The sequence below is a fragment of the Excalfactoria chinensis genome, chromosome 4 (assembly GCF_039878825.1).
Source record: "Excalfactoria chinensis isolate bCotChi1 chromosome 4, bCotChi1.hap2, whole genome shotgun sequence".
Taxonomy (NCBI): Eukaryota; Metazoa; Chordata; class Aves; order Galliformes; family Phasianidae; genus Excalfactoria; species Excalfactoria chinensis.
Window position 1 is genome coordinate 5082127 of NC_092828.1, and position 19729 is coordinate 5101855.

The 19729-nt window shown below is 52.2% G+C and overlaps 2 protein-coding genes across 2 annotated transcripts; one reads left to right on the top strand and one right to left on the bottom strand.

Moving 5' to 3' along the window:
* Window positions 1-597: 597 nt before the first annotated feature.
* Window positions 598-9873, bottom strand: LOC140251119 (uncharacterized). Its single transcript, XM_072334420.1, has 2 exons — window positions 9717-9873; window positions 598-4016 (listed from the first exon to the last, which is right to left on the bottom strand). Exon 2 carries the CDS (start codon window positions 4004-4006, stop codon window positions 1400-1402), a length of 2607 nt encoding a protein of 868 aa, XP_072190521.1. The 5' UTR covers window positions 4007-4016; window positions 9717-9873; the 3' UTR covers window positions 598-1399.
* Window positions 9874-13608: 3735 nt separating this feature from the next.
* Window positions 13609-18321, top strand: LOC140251981 (T-cell surface glycoprotein CD8 beta chain-like). Its single transcript, XM_072336210.1, has 5 exons — window positions 13609-13752; window positions 15785-16135; window positions 17358-17453; window positions 17832-17921; window positions 18006-18321. Exons 1-5 carry the CDS (start codon window positions 13686-13688, stop codon window positions 18044-18046), a joined length of 645 nt encoding a protein of 214 aa, XP_072192311.1. The 5' UTR covers window positions 13609-13685; the 3' UTR covers window positions 18047-18321.
* The last annotated feature ends 1408 nt before the right edge of the window (window positions 18322-19729 follow it).

The window sequence follows — 19729 nt, forward strand, 5'->3', positions numbered from 1 at the left end:
GGTTATTGGGCATGGTGGGGATGTGTTGGTGGTTGGACTGGGTGATCCTAGAGGACTTTTCATCCTCAGTTCTAAGATTGTTTTCAGGTAGCTCTGATTCCTGCCCGCTGCTCAAGCTGCTGAGAGCAGCCGCAGCAATGAAGTCATTTTGATTGTGCCGTGATTTAGTTCTTTATTACTCCACCTTGTGTAAGTTTCACTAGTGGGTGGAGGTATGAAAACTGTGCCTCGGATTGAGGAGGACAGCAGCTTTCCGCAGCTGTAAAGGATGCTGGTGCCGCATCCAGGAGCCATGGATACATTTTAAGGCTCCTTTCCATTTTAGAGATAAAGGCTGCAGGACGGGAGAGGCAAAATAAAGAGGAGGCAGTGTGTGTATAGGGGCTGTCATGTCAGCTCAGAGCCCTGCTCTTCAAGGCAAAATCCCCTGTGTTTCAGTGGGTATTCTGCAGACAAATAGCAAGGGAGTGAGTTTGGCCTGGAAAAAGAAGAGAAAGAGCACATCTTTTCTTTTTACCTGAATGTCTTTTCTACAGGATACCTAAAGCTATAAGTGTGGGCAGGTTGTGAGCAGGAAATGATGCAATAGACAGTCCATCCTCTAACAGACAGATTTTATTGGTTACATGCACAACTAAGCAAAGCAAAGCGGTGGTGTCCAGGCTCCAAGATCTCACCAATCCGTTGGCCAGGCGTCTTGGGAGTCTCGGGAACCCAGAGAATGTTGCTGCAAAGGTCCGTGTGGATTCAGCTCCTTTAAGTCCAAGGTGATCACACTATCTTTTGTTCTGCTCCTTTATCAGCTTTCCAAGTCTCTGAGGCTGATAACACCTCTGCCATCTTCAGTGTCCGCTTTTCCGCACTCAGGCGTTACATTCCCTTCTGTATCCTTCCAGAAGCACTGTCCTTGGCTTTCCCTAACTTCTTCTCCTCTGCTTAAGGAGTCTTAAATCACACAAAAGCAGCTTTTCGTCATTAGTGTTTGGGAGTGAGATATTCAGAGAGAAGTTACTTTCTTACTGGGTAGGTAATCAAGCACTGGAACAGGTTGCCCAGAGAAGTTGTGGAGTCTCTACAGTAGGGACAGTCAAAACCCAGCTGGACATAGTCCTAGAAAATCTGCTCTAGGTAGCCCTGCTCTGAACAGGCAGATTGGGCCATATGCCTCAAGAGGCCCCTTCCAACCTCAACCATTCTGTGGTTCACACCACCTGCAGGCTGCATGGCCTGCCCTCTGCTCCTGGATGGCCCTCTTGTAACAGCAGAGGTAACCCCCTCACATCAAGGTCTGGTATGGCTTGTGTCCCCACCGCTCAACGCCTACTGGGTTGCAGCCAACAGCGGAGCTAAAGGTTCTTCTTGGTGGCAAACACAGAGGCCAACCCAGTCTTGCCCTTGACTATGGTAGGAAGCGCTTGGCCATCCCCAGTCCCTTCATATGGTTCTCAATGCAGAGCCTCACCTGCCTTATCCAGTAACAAGTAGCAACCATGGCAAAGCACACACAGATTTGCATTAGCAGTATGACTACAACGGGATGCAGGAGCGCGTTGAAGATGCCGGTCGCTGTTGGGGACCAGCCAAAGAAAATTTCCCACCAGTGGTGTTCTCCCGCGCTCTTAATCCGTTCCACTACCTGCTTTATAACGTTACCATCATGATGTACAGTTATTAGGATCTTCTTGGCTTCTGCCTTAGCGTTTTCTAACAGCTGTTGTAAATTTGCATGCTCTAACATTTCCTTTACTAGCGACAAATCCATACCGATTGGGGTCGGGGTTATACTACGATACAGGCTATAGTTTCTGATTAGCAATTGGCTAGTGAAAACTGGTGGCTTATACACGAAATCACAGCCTCTAATAATAGCTACATTGCAAGCACACGTATTTGAATCATTGAATACGGTCTGATTGTAGATGTCATTAATTTGCACGTATTTACACGCTGTTCTAAAGCACACACACCCTTTCCCTACGTAAACTAACACGGTTTTGTTATTGCTGCGAGGATTGATCTCAAAATGGCACACCCCCTCGCTGGTATCAAAGCAAACATCGCTTGCCTTAAGGGCATCGTCTTCGCATATGAATCCCAGCCCCCGTTCTAAAATGCAGGCTTCCAAATCTACAGATTGCCATTTTCTGTCTGATACTCTTGCCCACATCCGGTGGTCCAGGGGATAAACCACGGACCCGTTTGTGTTAATCCCCAGGGCCACGATGGGGTAGACCTTTTCGATGCGGGCGTCCACCACGGTGAGGACGTGTGCGATGACTGAGTTGAGGACCTGGTCGTGGGTGAAGTTCACCAGCCTCCACCAGGCTTGGAGCTGCCTCTCCTTCTCCGTGGCTGCGTCCCACACGATCTTTCGGATCTCGGTGGGGAGGATGCCATTGTCACCGTCCCTCAGGATCCCTGCAACGACGCTCTGCACCCACATCTGGGCCTGGATGCAACTGAGAGCAAGGGAGACATTATTTTGCTCGATTCCCAGTGCTTGCAACAGCACTTGGTGGTCTTTCTCATTTATGTGTTCCCAGGTAGGCAGCACCTCAGACACAAGCCACTGCCCCATCCCCAGGCTGGCCAGGGATGAATTCAGGGGGGTGAGGAGGCCCTGCACACCTGAGGTGACAGCCTCCAACTTGTTGGCCAACACCTCAACGTTCATGGTGTTGAGCACTCCCAGCCCAGCACTTCCCCCTCCCAGGGCTGTGGCCAGGAGGTCTCTCCTGGCGCGGGTCTCCTGCATGGAGCGGCTGTGAAGCCAGGCCAGCCAGCCGGTGTAGAGGGTGGACAGGAAGGGAGCACAGTGCGGTCTGATGGATGAAATGTTGGCAGTGGACAGGGACAGCACCACCTTCTTCAGTGATCGCACAGGGCTGGTCAGCAGCTCTTGGATGTGATTTTGCTTGACTACGTATGGGCCTATTTTGGAAACAAAGGGACGCAGGACAGCAATGATGGGAAACTCTTTTTGAAATCCTTCGGGGCCGCTTATCGACCACTTTCCTCCAAGCTCAGGGGACATTTCTACACTCAGCTTTCCTTGACACCACACCCGGAGGTTTTTCAATGGACGTGAACAGTATCCATAATCCTGGCTGTACCACGCATTTAATTCAGATCTACTAAGCATTTGGGGGAGGCAATTTACTGACACAACCCACTTACGGCTGTTAGGAGCAGTGAGAGTCACAGTGGTGCCATTAATTTGCTTTGCATCAGTTACACTTTCTTGAGAGTACCTAATTTCTAATTTTACTTGGTTCCCCACTTCAACATATTGGGCAGCACGCCAGGCCAAAAAGTGGCACCTCTGGACCTTAAGGGCAGCAAGTGAATGCATCACGGTGACAATCTTGAATTTAAACGACAGCCCCACGCTGTTTTGGGCCCAGAGACAGACCACAAAGACCGGCTGGACTAATGTAAAGTTGTACCAACAGTCCAATTTTTCCAGGGCGCAGTTTTTTTTCTGACTCTTCCTGGTTTTCATCTCAGTTACGGAGATTTGAGTTACCTGCTGATGAGTGGAACCATTAATTACCCTGCATCCTACTTTAATTTCTTGCCCTACCTTCCCCAGCAACTGCGGAAGCCTGCTTGTGCTATCCCAGCTCCACTCGTTTTCCAAATACACTTCAGTCCCATGCATAACTACTGTTGACAAATTTAAGCCTCTGTTCGAATTTAATCCCATACTACCTGTATATTTTACACGAGCTTGAGACCAAGGCCAATCTGTGCCAGTTTTTACGTACCGCCTGGCCCTGTGCTGGGCTGTGGACCTTTTGTTGGGGTGCGTGTCTAAGTTGGAACTGGCTTTTTCTTGGAGGTGCTGGTGGGTTGGTTGGGCATGTTGCACGCTCAGTACTATAGACATACCAGAAATCAAAGCAAATCCTGCAACCACAAATTTGAAAGCATTTTCCCTGCAGCACACATAGGGATGGTGATGCCACGAAGTTCGCCTTTCCCGCCGGTCACAATCACCTTCCATTTTCCTTCATCTGCAAAACATAAGCAAAGCGGGCTCTCCAGCCCCGTTAATTTCCCTTCCATGCTTTTAACTGTGAAGAATGGAACCATTTTTCCTGTCTTTTCGCCCCCTTTCTGATTTCTACTTGGTACATGGAGGAGCTGGCCTTGTTCACAACCCTAACCGGTCCCATCCACTGGGGTTCCAGCTCCTGGTTCTTCTCTCTAACCCCCCGATATGTAACCAGGTCCCCTGTGTTCCACTCCATGGGGCGCAGCAGCACTCCTAGCTGCTTATCCATCTTGTGGATGTTGGACTCCTGCACTGAGGAGAGTTGGTGGTACGTATCTGACACCGTCCTCAGCATGTCCTGAACCCACCTGTCTGTCAGCACACGGGGCTGCAGTTCATCCGGCGGTGCCCCTCTCTGACACCAGTGCTCCAGTATCTTCGGGTCTCTTGCAGGAGCCATTTTTGGGGGAGAAGGTATGTGAGATGCCACAGCTCCCCGTAATGCCAGGAGGACAAGTGGGAGCTTCTGATCCCAGTCCTTCCTTTGTTGGTTTATGATCCTCCTCAGTGCCATCTTCAGTGTCTGGTTGGGCCCCTCCATCAAGCCAGGCTTATGGAAATGCCCCATGATGTGAAGTTTTTGCTTAATGCCCAGCACCTGGCACACACCTTTCGAGACCTCTCCAACAAAGCGTTGGCCGTGGTCTGAGTCGACCTCCTTTGGGACGCCCCACCGTGAGAAGATGTGCTCTACCAGGATCTTGGCAGTCGTGTTGGCTGTGTTGTTTCGAGCTGGAAAGGCTTCCACCCACTTGGTGAAGTTATCACTGATCACCAGGCAGTATTTGTTCCCTTGGGCCGTCTGGGGCAAAGGACCGATGAACTCTATCTGCAGCTTGCTCCACGGCCCAGAAATCCTCTGGTGGCCCAGGAGGGCTTTTGCTGTTTTTGCATCGGGATTGTTGGCTGCACAGGTGAGGCAGTTGTTGACATACCTCTCTACATCCTCTCTCATCTCAGGCCACCAACCAGCACCCTGTAGCCTTGACAAGGTCTTGTCTATTCCCAAATGCCCCTGCTCATGAGCCAGAGCCACCAGCTCTGTCCGGACAAGTTCCGGCACCACCCAGACTGGGAAATCTGCCCCCTCTCTCCGTGCCAGGACCAGACCCGAGACATCCTTCCAGACCTTGCACCCTTTGTACTCCTTGCCCTGTGTCAGCTCCCGGACACTTGGGTCTTGTGCCTGCAAGCCCAGCAAGTCCACGTTCTCCCAGCTCCTGCCTGTAGCCACCAACAAGGGGCCATTCTCTGAGGGCCTACTGGCCTTCCACATCTGCCCTTCCTTAGCTCCTTGTTTGGCTTTGACATCTGCCTCTTTGTTCCACTTAGCCTCCTCTGTTCCCTTCTTGTGGGCCCTGACCTTAATTATCTGGGCTGGGTGTGCCCTCTGCTCTGCCAGCTTGGCGAGGTACTGCAGCTTTTTGGCATAGGTGACAGGCTTGCCATCAGCTGACTGCATGTCCCTCTCCCTCCAGAGTGGCAGCCACTCCAATGCCACCCTCACCACCCAGCCCGAGTCTGAAAATATGGCCAGTGGCTGATCTGCCGGGGTGTTCTCAAGGGCCACTGTCACAGCCACCAGCTCAGCAGCCTGGATGGAGTGCGGCAGGCACTTCCCTTTGATCACCTCCCCGGTGCATCGGTTGATGGCAGCATAGCCTGTGTATGGCACCCCATTCTCATGGTAGTTGGAGCCGTCGACAAACCATACCACATAGCCTCTGTCCTTGGCATCCACCAAGCTGATGCTGCTCTCAAACAAGGGTGCCCGCTGTCGCTTCGGCTCCCCCACTTCCTCCCCGTCCCTCTCGCTGCAGATGACCACCCCGTAGGTGCTGGGTGGGGGCTCTTGAGCCTCCCCGGGGGTATCCTTGTTGGGCAGTGTCAGCACCCAGTTGGCCATCCTGGGGCTGCGCATGGGTCTGCTCCCTCCCTTCCCTGACAAGAGGTACCTCACTGGGGTGCGGGATGTCCTTAGCAGCACCGGGGCAGACCCCAACAAATACTCCCAGTGCTGCAGGGCCCAGATCAAGGCCAAAGCCTCCTTCTCGTATGCAGTGAACTGCTGCTCTGTTGGCGTCAGGAGCCGCGAGGCGTAGGCAACGGGCTGGAGGAGGGCACCACGATGTTGGCTAAGGGTGGCCCGCAGCCCTGTCCCCACACTGGCCAGCTGCAGCACATAGGGTCTGTCCCCACGGGGCCACACCAGCATGGGGGCTCGGGCCACGCTCTCCTTTAGGGTTTTAACTGCCTCATCCTGCTCTGGACCCCACTCCCACAAAGCATCTTTTCTGAGGAGCTTGCAGAGTGGGGCGGCCTTCTCTGCAAACCCCTCAGTGAACTCTCGGGTGAACTTCACGAGAGCCATAAAGGACCTCAAGGTGGTAACATCGTCCGGCGCTGACAATTTCTGTATCAACTCAACCCGCTGCTTCTCCAGCGAGCGCCCTTCCTCCCCTAGGGTCACCCCCAAATACGACACCTCCTTCCAGCACAGCTGGGCCTTTGTTGGGCTGACCCTGAACCCTGTCTTCTGGATGGCCTCCAGCACCTCCGCCAGCACCTCCAGGTTCTCCTCCTTGGTCCGAGTGTGGATGATGATGTCACCAGCACAGGATAACACGCTCTCTTTGTGGCTGAGCTTCTCCCACATCTTCAACACATGCGTGTGGCAGATGGTGGGGGTGCTGTGAAAGCCTGGGGGGAGCCTGGTAAAGGTGAACTGCCGTCCCTGGAGAGTGAAGGCGAATTTGTGCCAGGACTCGGGGTGCAGGGGGATGGCAAAGGACGCACTGGTCAGGCTGAGCACTGAAAACCACTGTGATCCCCGGAAGATGGCTTCCATGACGTCAGGGTATTTGGCCACTGTGGATGCCTTCAGTGGGGTGACCTGGTTGAGGGCGCTGTAGTTGACCGTCAGCCTCCAAGTTTTCCTGTCAGCTTTCCTCAGGGGCCACACCATAGCATTGCTGGTGCTCTGCTGCTCCACCAGCACCCCCTGGTCCAGCAGGGTTTTGACTGTATCCCATAAGCCCTCCTCAGCCTCAACTGGGTACTGGGGCTGCTGCTGAGGAGGGGGGTCTGGACCTTTTATCACAACTATGGCATCGATCCGCCCGCAGTCCAGCTTGTCCCTTGCCCAGACCTGTGGGAACTGCTCTGTTACCCGTTTCACTCGGGGCTCCCATTCGGGGTGGATCAGGAGCTCAGGAGCTTTGATTGACATGACTCTGTGGCTGGCTGGGATGATGGGCACGTCGCTTTGGGGGCAACGTAACAATGTTTGGTTTGCCAGGTCCACTACCACCCCCATCTTTGTAAGGGTGGAGATGGCCAAAATCCCTGGCTTTCCCTTCATTTCCATTTTCCCAAATTTTTCTGACCCCTTGGCAGTTCCAATTTCAAAGGGTATGGGCTCTGTGAATGGCACTGAGGATTTTTGGCCATTTGGTTCAGTTACTTCAATAATTTCACGTGTTTGAAAGAGCCCAGTTTCACCAGGGGTCATATTCAGAATTGAATAAGAGGCACCAGTATCAATTAACATCACTTGTCCAAGCACCCCTCCTCCAATAGTTATATCAACTATCAGGCGCCCCCACAAATTGGTCTTAATCGGTGCCACAAAAAGGGGCGATGCGGGTGCCTGGCAGCCCTATTGCTGAGCCTTAGACCCCGGGTCGATGGGGTTGGAGCTGCTGTGCTTCTTGGCCTCATGCAGCGCCAGCTTTCTAAACAGCTCAGCATCTGGCAAGCCATCAATGTCCTCCTGCTTCTCATATTTGATCAAGCGCTTCCTCAGCTCAGCCCGCCAAGGGTTGGACTTCTGAAACCTCATCCCTGGCTGGTTTTCCTTCCCTGAGCTGTTCTTGCTATCGGGATCCTTCCGGTTGTCCCCTTGCATTTTTCTCATCCCCGCGTTTTGGAAGGACATGGCTGAGGGTTTCCCCTTCTTCCCCCCAAGCACGTACCCCGGGAACGCCTGCTTTTGTAACTCGAAATTCTGGGTCAGGATCTGCTCTAGCTCTGACAGCGGCTTCCTCGCTGCATCCCCACCTGCAATCACCCTCAAAGGGGGGGTCAGCCCCACCACCAGCGGCTCCTTGAATTCGGGCCTGTCAAAATCGAGGGGGGACTCCTTGGAACCGGGCAGCCCTGCCATCTGGTAGAGCATCTTTTTACGGTTGACGTAGGCATCTGGCCGCTCCTCGGGGTTCTGCTTCTCCTGGTGGAACAGCACCAAGGGGTTGACCTCTGGGAAAAACACCTTTAGCACAGCCGACTGGACGTCCCCGATATCCTGGACATTGCCCATCTGCACATCCCCTGGCAGGGCCGCAAAATCATCGGGTTTCATGCACTTCCTCACCACGTCTATCAGGTCACTGACCGCGCTGCCGCTCTGGCACCGGGGCAGCCTCTGTGCCCTGGACAACCAGTTGACTGCCGTCTCTTTGGTCAGTGGCCCCAGCATCTTTCCCACCGTCTTGAGCTGCTCAGGGGTGAACCACAGTATGGCCCGGTTGGTATCGATGGCCTGCAGTGGGCTGTGGCTGACCGGCTCTTCGGGGGGACTTTTCTTAGTTTTAGCAGCCTCTGCTTCATTGCCCTGCAGCTGGCATATCTCCTCCCGCAGGGGAGCGTATGGGGACGGCCTGGTGGGGCTATTGGCCCCCCACACATCATCCTCATAGTCATAGTGGGGCGGGTGCGGATCGAGACAATCATCCCCCTCACCATTCCCAAACCGGCTCCTCTTGCCCTGGATGGCAGCCACAATGCCCCGCGACACCCCCAGCTCAGCCTGCAGCTCCTGGATCTTGGCGTGGCACACCTTGTGATCGGGGCCAGTGCCGCGGTCCCGCTGGGCATCCTGCAGGACAGCCCGCACCGCGCTCTGCGCGTCGTGCGTCTCCCCGATCCATTTGCCCACCTCCTTCTCTAACTCCTCTGTTTTCAGCTTCTCGTAGCCCAGCTTGCTCTCCAGCCGGGTTATCTCCACTGCGCTCCTCAGCGAGTCCCCGCACAGACCCTGCACCTCTGCCCGCAGGTTATCCACCTGCATCTTGAGCTCGCCCTTGGCTTGCTCCAGAGTCTGCACACTCTCAAGAGCCTCCTTAAGCAACCTGGACAACTCCCTGCCCACCATAAGCAAACCCTGCAAGGCCGCTCTCTTTTTGCACTTGTTAGTGGGTTTGGGCTTTTTGTTCTCCTCAGACCAGCTCTCCCACTGCTGACACAGCTGCTGATACGCCTCAGGGCCCTGAAAGGCCCCAGGGGACCAAATCGGAGGGAGACACTTCTGGAGCACAAATTGCTCCAGCTTCCAGTTGCTAACAATATCAGACATCATAGTGAAAGTCGGGGTGACGAGCTGAGAGATGGCCACGTCTCACAGCACAACTACCATAACACCGGGACCCCACAGACCCACAAACCAACCCTCCAAAAAGCCCCGCGACCTCCCTGGAACACCAAACCCAGCAGCAAGAGAAGGGGACAGTGGGAACAAGGGGACAGTGGGGGACAGTGGGAACAAGGGGACAGTGGGGGACAGGGAACCGCGGCCTAGCAGGCGGCCACCGCAGCCCACCGGCACCCCGGGGTGCGGGCAAAGAGGAGAAAAAAGAGGAGGACCCCAATAATAAGATCTCACCAATCCTTGTCCGGTTGCTCTGGGAGTTCCGGGGACCTGGAGACAGATGCTGCAGAGCTCTGCTGGATTCGGCACCTTTAGGGTCAAGGTGCTGGCAGGGTCTCAGACCCGGTGGCTCTTTATAGCCATGGCAGGTCGTTGTTTGGGGATGGTATCGCCTGTTTGCTTCCTCGGTGCCTTTCCCTCCCTCAGGTGCAGCATCTCCACCGCTATCTTCCCAAGGACAATTTATTTGGCTTCTCTTATCCTGCCCGGCACTGATAACCGTGGAGCAGGTGCTTTGCTCATTATTTGTTTTTGTAGGGGGGCCGGATTAGTCACCGCTCCATCTCGAGAAGCTCCGCTTGCACCAAGTGCCCTCCAGAGGGAGATCCGGAGCAGCCACTGCCGCCTGTCCCAGACCACCCGTACCCCGAGATTCCCCCCATGGCCCACTTGCTTTCTGCACCCCTCTGCTAGCCCCTGAGCCTGGAGGACATCACACTGGAGCCCCAAACCATCTGAACCTGTAACACTTGTTGCCCCCTCAATTTACAAGATGAGTATTTCACATCCATGTATTTATTTTTCCTCCCAAAAAAATTCTTCAGCAGCAGAATTTCAGTGCTGGGAACCATCCCATTGCACACCAGTGTGTAGCTGAGGGTGAAAGCCTGTTCCCTCACAGCATGGAGGGGGGCAAAGCCCTGCTGCTGCATCAGCTGAACTGCAGCTGGAGGTCTGCACCTGCAGAGACAAACAGAGCCCCAGCTTCACCCCACAAACCACACTGCAGCTCAGAGCCCTGCACGCCACTCAGCCCGCTTCGTTTTCCTCTGCCATTACACAGAATAGGGCATTACTCATTCTCCTGTCATTCTTACTGCTGCTTCTCTCCTTCCCTCCCCCCAAATACTGCAACTAACTCATTAAAAATAAAGGGAGGGGAAAAAAAAAAGCAAAACTGCTCCCACGCAGCTACTTGAGCCCTGGGGATTACCCCTTGGGGACCCCCCCACCCTATGATCCCCTATCTCCAATAACTGCATTCCTGGCTGTGCTTTACTGGGCTCAAAGCTGAGCCACTCTCTCCAGTCCCAAAAATACCGTAGCCCCAAAAGCACTGAAAGTCCAGCTCTGTCCTTGTTTTTATGCCCAATGTTTGCAATTGTGGCTACTGAGGAGCTCCAGGGCAGCTCAGCCCCCTGGGTCTGACCATCCCCGTTGGGCAGTGCTCCTCTCCAGCCCCTGCGCACCCAGCGCAGCCTGGCTCACAGCTCTGCTGCAAAATGGGATTTCAGTAGAGCTGAGGACCCTGCTGGGCCACACTTCTTCACTGCCTTGACCTCTTCTTTCTCAGTGCTTTGCTCCAGTTCCCCAAAGCAACACGTTGTGTTGGAAGGAGGACATCACGGGGTGGGGAAATACAGTTGGAAATATTACAGAGCTGGCAAAGGAGCAGGAAATTGGTGCTGGGAAGGAGAGGGGAAGGGCAAGGAGAAGACTGTGGGGCAGGGATGTGGCTGGGCAGAGGATTGAGCAGGTTGGCTTTCACTGTAGATATTAAAGGCTTAAATCTCACTAGAAACTGTGAGGCAAGTAGCACAGACACATGAAAATTCAAAGATTCCCCTCCATCTTGCCCCAGCCGCCAGCAAAGCTCCTGATTAGGGTCCCATAGGAGCTGCTGCGCCCCTGCAAGGTCACAGACACCTCTTGTTTGTGCCAACAGATGGGTTGAGCTCAACCCCCCTGTGCTCTTCCCAGACAGCAGCCCCAAACAAAGCGGGGATGCGATAAGCAGCACCTGGCTGCCTGCACGCTCCCACAGCTCTGGGGCTGTTGTTTGCAATGGGCTGCCAGACACAGACATCCCACCTCTGGTGTGTTTACTGGGAGCAGCACCCAGCCCTGAGAACGGTGTTGTTTTGAACAGAAAAAGAAAGCCACATAACTCTTCCAGCATTAAGCTTTTACGTTGTTAATATTCTTCTTTTCTTTCCATTGGACAAATGTAAGTTAAAATGCTGCAGGGAAGTACCTCTAAAGCTGCTATAATCCTAAAATCATTTGAGTTGGAAGGGACCCTTAAAGGCTACCTCGTTCAGCCCCCTGCAACAAACACTTACAGACTCATCAGGTGCTCAATGCCAGGGGAACCCTCAAAACTCCAAGTGTCTGCTTCGACAAGCCCCTATCACCAACCTTCTGGCAGCATTTGAAGCCCACAGTAACGTGCCCTGTGCCCAAGGATCTGACAGAGCTTACTTCACCTCTGGGAGCACCCTGGTCCTGGCCAGGAGGTCAGAAGATGAGCAGGGGTCAGCAGACAAAGAGGTGGAAAAGGGGGACCCAGCCATGGCATTTGGCAGGACAACTCACTTGCAGTGGGAAAACCCACTTGAAGTGGCACTTCTGAAATGAAGGCCCTTGATAAAAAGGTCCCCACAGCCTCTATGGGTGGGTCCTCATATGGGAGTGCTGGAGTGGGGAAATCCGACCATGTGCTAATGATGGGAACCAGCCCCAGGGGGGGACAGCATTTTGAGTTCACTGCAGCCTTAGTGAGAATACTGCACCCCGTCACTCCCTGAAAATGCAATTAAAATCTGCCTGCCTTGTCTGAGTCACTGCATTGCAATTCCCCTCCTCTCCCCTGCAACCAGGTGCTCTCCATTCCCTTCATGTGCAGCTTGGAGCCGGGCTTGCTCTACTTTGGGGACACCACAAACATCCCACCACCCCAAAACCTCTCAGTGCCCTCCTGGTGGCCTCCACCCAAAGAACGGCACCAGCAATGAGCAGAACCTATAAAGAATGAGGTGCTGCCAGCACAGCTCTGATGGACGGCTGCGCCCTGTGAGAAGGGCCGAGCACTTAAAGGAATGAAACGAGCTGGAAAGAGCTGAAATGACCTCTGGGCTGCTACGTCCAAGAAAGAGTTAAGGAACAATTCAGCCAACCCAGTATTTTACCCTTCACCGCAAGGCTCTGGGTGGTTGTAGCAGGAAATTGTATTAAACAGAAGGGTGGAGGTGGGTTGGGGTGGTTGGGGGAGGGATGGAATGTGTTAAAGCAGCATAGAAAAATCTGGTGAAAAAGAGAAAAAATTACATCAGATGAGATGGAAAATCCTTTCTTTTCCTCATTCATCTGGCAACTCACAGCTCCAGGGGGGGCCTCATGTCTCTGTGTGAGATGCCTGGGAGTGAGGGATGGGGAGCCCCAGAGCCCCCCCAAAGGCCCTGTGGTTACAAGCCAGCAGGGAACCCCAGCAAAGGGAGAGAAGAAAAGGACAGCACACCATCCATTTCTTCCCAAAGATGGAAATAATGAGGGCTTGTAAGCCCTGCACCTACTGCTCCTGGCACTTTCACACCGTGCATTTCATTGCTCAAATCCCAAACCACTCGTGCTTCAAATCCATCACCTTTCACTTCAATACTTCTGCGAATGAGGCACTTGGTGTCAAAGCTCAGGGTCAGGTGTAGAGCTTGAGCAGAATTTCCTTACTTTTGTGGTTTGTCAGCCACTAAATTTGTTTGAGGTTTCTTGCTGTCGTCTTCAAAGCATTCTGCGATGCCTCTCTTGTGCGCTTCATGGAGAGCTCTCAGCATTTTCCAGGCCCTGGTCGGAATGTCTCCTGCACAAGGATGGTTTGCTACGCAGTGAACCCCGGAGGCTGCAGTTAGTTTTGCTGCCTTCTGCTGAAGCAAACGGCGGAACGCCTGGAGTTGCATCTTCTCATGTAGAGCGCAAATTGATTTCGACAGAAAACAGCCAAAGGGTGCTGTTTTATTCATTCCGTGCCCTCCGAGCTAGTTTGCTGCTCTCTGATACCCAGAGGCCAGATTTTACAACAGGAAGAAATGCCAGATGGTGAAATAGGAGGAAATCATTAAAGAGAAGCAAGCCCAGCCCGTCGCCCCGACACCTGATCGTCAGAGCGGGGACTTCTCACCAACCAACAGCAGCAGCACCTGCACACAGATGATGCTGGACATGGCCACCATGGCCCGGCCATGGCTCCGGCTCTGGCTCTGCCTGCAACTCCCAGGTAAGAGGGATACCTCTGAATGAGGGCAATTTAAATCGCTAGTCCCAGGTAATAGCGATAGGATAAGAGGCAATGGCCCCAAGTTGTGCCAGGAGATCAGGTTGGGTATTAGAGAGGTAAGACTTCTCAGGAAGAGTGGTGAGGCACTGGAACACAATGCACGGGGAGGTGGTGCAGTCACTGTCCCTGCAGGTGGTCAGGAACCATGGAGATGTGGCACTGAGGAACATGGATAGTGAGCACGGTGGTGGTAGGTGGATGGTTGGACTGGATGATCTTAGACACCTTTTCAAACCTTAATGATTCCATGGTTCTATATTCACATCATAAAAACATGATGGCTGGGGGCTTGCAGGGAATATGGACTGATTCTATGAATGTACAGTTGGCACACATATACTATATATATGTCGTGTATACAGTTGTCCCAGTGCAGTGGTGGGGTCATTCCAGGCTCCCAACAAGCCAACCAGTTGAACCAAAAGCCCCAGATGGGAAAAATTAAATAACTAATTAAAGACAAACAAGAAAGTGCCTTCGGGGAGAAAAGCACCACAGTTTGGTGGGGTTGGCTAGTTTCCCTCTGAATAAGATCACAACAAATCCCAGTTTGCCCCACATGGGTAAAGGGAAACCTACTGGTCTCCATGGCTCCATTCCAGAGCTGCTGCCCCATTCCCACCTGACCCCCTGCTCCCAGCCAAACCTCACACCAGGATGGGGCAGCCAGGGCCAAGCGCTTGGCTGTGCAGGTGGGCTTGCAGGGCTGGGGCTGCACGGGGTAGTTTGCAATAGAGGCCATGGGGTTTTGAAGGAATATGTACATTTTAAGGCCAAAAAAAAGAAAAGATGGAGGGGAAAGGGCTCTGTTCAGCTTTGTGCATGGCTCTAAATCTTGCCTGGGAAACAGGCAGGGGAAGGGAAAGCATCCTTATCTCCCGAGGCTGTTTTTCACAAGGCTGTGCAGCTGCACAGGATTATTTGCTGAACAGAAAGCGCTGCTCCAGCTCCTGTTTTCATTCCCCAAGGCCATGCCAGCTCCCTCCTCTCACACACAAACACCACTCCTATCTGCTCAGACCTGAGATAATATTTCCCCAGTACCTGCACAGCCCAAACAAGGTGATACGACACCAAACCGAAGCTTTCAAATCCTTTTGCTACCTTTGAGTTGTTCTCCTTCTCCACATCGCAAAACTCATATGAAAAAAGAGCCATCCAAAAATAAATACCAAGTAAAATGAAATGGCATTAGCTTTATATTCATTTTCCCAACCTTTCCACATTTTCTCTGCCATTTCTAGAGACGTGTTTTAAGAAGAGACCAACACATCCCACAGAAACAGCTCTGGAGATGTTCAGAGGTTTCTAAATACAAAACAGCAGAAATAATCTAAAAGTTTTAGCAACTAAAATAAGGGAGTGAAGGGGGCTCAAAAGGATCTCTGGATTCCAAAACTGAGAGAATACAAAGAATACAGCACTCTTAAAATCATTCCTCCATCCCTCTCTGCCACTGAGCTCCATCTCTAGATGAGCGGTTGTGGGGCGAAGTAGTTGGTTTTGCCAAAATATATATACAAAAAGTAGCTGGGAACCCAAAAAGGCCTCTGAAGGAACATCACAGAACCACAGATCAGGCTCCGAGCACCTGATGGAGCTGTAGGTGTCTCTGTTCATTGCAGTGGACTTGGACTAGATGACCATGTAGGATCCCTTCCAACTCAAACGATGCCACAATAGGATCACAAAACATCAAATTTGGAGGGGACCCATAAGGATTACCATGTCCAGCTTGTAATACAGGCTGATGTTTCTGCTAGAGGGGCTCTGGTTTGATGCTATTTACTGAGCACAGAAGGAAAAGTTAGGCTTTAAGAGACAAGTGGACGTGGCACTGAGCGACATGGGTCATGGTGGGATCCAGAAGGTCAGGCTGATGGTTGGACTTGGGGATCTTGAAGATCTTTTCCAACCTATGGCTCTAATGAAGGTAAAACACACAGCTTCGTGTTCCTGCCTCTTTTTGTAGGTTTCTGTACAAATCTACTTTCATCCTGGACTCCAGCGCATATTTTAGCCCAAACAAACAACAGCACAGAAATCGTCTGCCCGATGAAGAAGGAGCACACCGGGATCTATTGGTACCGCTGGAACCAGGACAGGCAACACTTTGAGTTCTTACTGTTTTCCAGTCCGCTGGGAAAAGCCACGTACGGCACAAACATCAGCCAGGAAAAGTTCAGCATCCGTGGGATGAGTTCCCCAAACTCCTACAGGCTGCACATCAGCCAGCTGCACGGCTCCGACAATGGCACCTACTACTGCTGCACCATCCAGTCCTCCCAGCTTATCCTGGGCACTGGGATCCAGCTCGGTGTGGGTGAGCATCGCTCCTGGGGCTCCAAATCATGCGGCAGTGGGCTGGGATGATGGGGAGCATGTTGGTGTATGAGTTCACAGTCTGGAGGTGTAAGGTTGGGGTTTGGGGGTCTATGAGATGGGATAAGTCAGAAAATGCAGCAAAGAGCTACACTGCATTTCTTGGTGGGGCTTCTGGGGAGACAAAGATCATACTAAAATGAGATGCAGCTATAGGTGCTGGCTCTAAAACACCCCTTCTTGCTTTTTGCACGTATACCCCACATCTCACATTCACTGCGCTGTCTCAAAATTCCCTTTGGGATTGTTGCTGCTTCAAACAGAAGCTGATTTCAGATAAAGGAGAACTGTTTTCTTTATCAGCTACGCACCTATCTGTGTCCCAAAAGCAAGGCATGAAAAACATGGCTGAAATTCAGCACCGCCAAGGACACTCCAGTTTATAACTGAGTCCCAGCAGATGGCTGGAAAAGATTCAACTCTGCTGAGTATATGTATTTTTCCCATCAATAGCCAGGATAAAACAAATTGCCTCTAAGTCCCCTTAGATCTATCATTTTGTTAGAAAAAATAGTGCAGTTTTGAGCAGCAACTGCAGTAATGTGAATACAGAAGAGATTCAGAGACCCCTGAGAGCCTCCCGTGCTGCTGCAATCCCTCTGTAAAGAACACGGGGTTGGAAACCAACACATAGTGATGTAAAACCTTAAAATAAACGGTGAGGTTGTGCCTGGCTGTAAGCACAGCTTGAGGATTTTTCCCTTTTTTCTGCTTTAATCCTTCCTGTGTTTGCTCACTTAACGTTTTATTAACACTATGGGACTTTCTCACCACCGAGGAGCTCAGGATGCTCCTGACATCCCACCCAACGTGCAATCTCAAATGGTCTCAAGATATTTTGGGTTTTTTTTGTTTATTAAGAGATCTAAAGAGCTCTCAATTGTAATTAACATCAACGTTTGCAACGGTGCACAACCTGACACAGGCTGCCCAGAGGAGCTGTGGGTGCTCCATTCCTGGAGGTGCTCAAGGCTGGATTGGATGGGACTTTGGGCACCCTGATCTGACAGGGAGGATGGAACCAGATGGGCTTTAAGTTCCCTTTCACCGAACTATTCTGTGATTCTATGATGGGTGTCGTTTTAAAAGCTGCCATTTCCAGCCGCCTCCTGCTTGCTGAGCTCAGTGTGACATTAACGCTCTCCTACCTCTCTCCCAAACAGTTGATGTTTTGCCTCTGCCTTCAAAGTCCACACTGGCCCCGTTCACCAAGAAACCCATGCGGTGCAAACCCATAAACAAAGCTATCAACAAGAAAGGTACAGGAACGCGTTGGCTCTGTTTGCCTCATGGGGAGCTTTGCTCCAGGAGCAATGCCCTGGGTTCTACATGGGTGTAGGGGCCAGGAAGGATTTCCTTTTGGTTCCAGTGCTCCCCAGGGGTGTAGCCCCCCCTGGATGCAGCATCAGGTGGATCCCTGCACCAGCAAGAATGCCACAAAAAAGGTTATCAAAACCTAAGTTTCCCATGATGCTTTGGTTTAATGCATCCTCAAGGGATACCCTGGGGTGATGCTCATGGCCTCACCCTTCCTGAGCACAAGAGCTGCTTTTCTCTTTGCTCACCCCATGCTCCTCCACCCAGTGCTGCAGTGCTGAGCTGAAGGGGCAGCTCCTCACCCTGTCCCCCCCTTGCAGGTGCCTGCAGCCCCCTGGTCTGGATCCCGTTGGCTGCCAGCAACCTGCTGCTTCTGCTGAGCCTGATCCCCACCATCCGCCGCTTCTATCGTAAGCATTGTACCCAGACACAGCCCGGGATTGGGGTGAGGGGGGTGGGGGAACCAAAAACTGATCCGCACCATCTCCCCACAGGGCTGAGAAGGAGACTCTGGCTTCGAGCTCACAGAAAGTAAATCCTGCTAGGAAGAACTATGGAGCATTGCCTGCATGGTGCTGAGCCCTGCTGGGATGTGACCCTGCGAGGACATTGCAGAGGACTGGCTCAGATCTTGCACTGTGCTGAGCCTTTCTCAAGGAGACTTTGGGAGCACAGAAGCTGGATCTGCACTGGGACTGGGGTACCAGATGGGTGCAGCTGGGCTGGAAAGATGCTCTGGGCTCTGTGCTGGTCGATGACTTTTGTAAGGAACGCTTTGAGAGGTGACTGCACACCTTGTAAAGATGTTAGAAAGGGTAAATATATCATTCAGCTCTGCAGGCTGGCGCCTTGTGACCCTAATTTGGCTTGGATTTTGTCGACAAGGGACTACGAGCACGGCGAGGAGCTGGGGAGCAAGAAGGGGTTAAAGCCTGCAAAAAGCTGAGGGGGGAGCTCAGCCCGCAGACAGACACAGCCTGTCCCAAGGCCGAATCAGTGGAGCAGTGGCTGATAACAGGCTGAGGAGTCCAACAGCACTGCCCAGCCATGGGGATGTGCAGCCAGGGTGCACATTTTCTGGCAAAAATGCAGTTCTGTGATGGGTGTTCAGCTCTGACACCCTTTCCATGGGTGAATGACTGTAACAGGCAGGGAGGAATCTGCTTCTCCTGAATTCCTCAGTTCTGTTGCTCCATTAGAGCACAAACAAAACCTGCAGCTCAGCTGCATGCAATCACAGGAGAGGACAAGCAGCAGCAGCCCAGGGCTCTGAGCCTCCTTCCGAAACGCAGCTTTCACCAAAGGAAACTGTGAACAAAATCTGATAATGCCTCCACTCATCAGTGGGGGGTTTTGGGGTCAGTGAGCCTCAGAGATCTGAGAGGGTGGTTTCACCAATGCAAGAGCTGGTGGAAAAATCACTCCCCTTTCATAGAGCTCTTCCAGAGTGTACGTAAGAAAGAAACAGGACCACTGATGAAAAGAAGCTTTCACATCTGAGAAAACGAGCCCCCAGTGTGTTGGGTTTTTTTTTGTTCCTAACCTGAAAGAAGTTGAAAGCTCAACAACAAGCAAAGGTCAGGGATGCTGCACTGCAGGGCGAGTGGGAAAGGGGTGTTTGTGGTGAAACCCCACGGAAAAACATGTGTGTGTGTGACTGCTGAGGGCAGAGAGCAGGAAGGCCTTGTGGCCACAGTGTCACCCAGCAATGTTCTCCAAGTGGTTGCCTCCCTGTTTCTTCCTCTTTTCGCTTGTCCTCCCAGAAACCATCCAGCCTTCTGCCCCCTCCTCACTGCATGCCCACTGCATGCCCACAGCTGCTGAATGCCCACTTATACATACGGTTATATATAACTGTCAAGATGCCTGAAATAATATGTATATATTTTGACAGATATTTATAGAAAAATACCCACACATTATTATGCATTCCATTTCCCTGTAGCTCTTTTGCACTGTTTGCCCTCCAGCATTTCTGACATGAGCAAATCCCAGGCACCAGCACTGCACACCCATACGGCACCACTGCAGGAACACAAAAATCACTCCCAGGCAGCCCAAGCACTTCCCTGGACTTTACAACATTTCATTCAATGCACCAGAAACGCTGAGGCTGCACAGAAATGGATCTGAGCAGTGGAAAAGCCATTGCAGAAATACGCACCTTCCCTCCAGCCAGTTTGTTGGCTCACTCATCATTGATGAGGATCACTCAGGA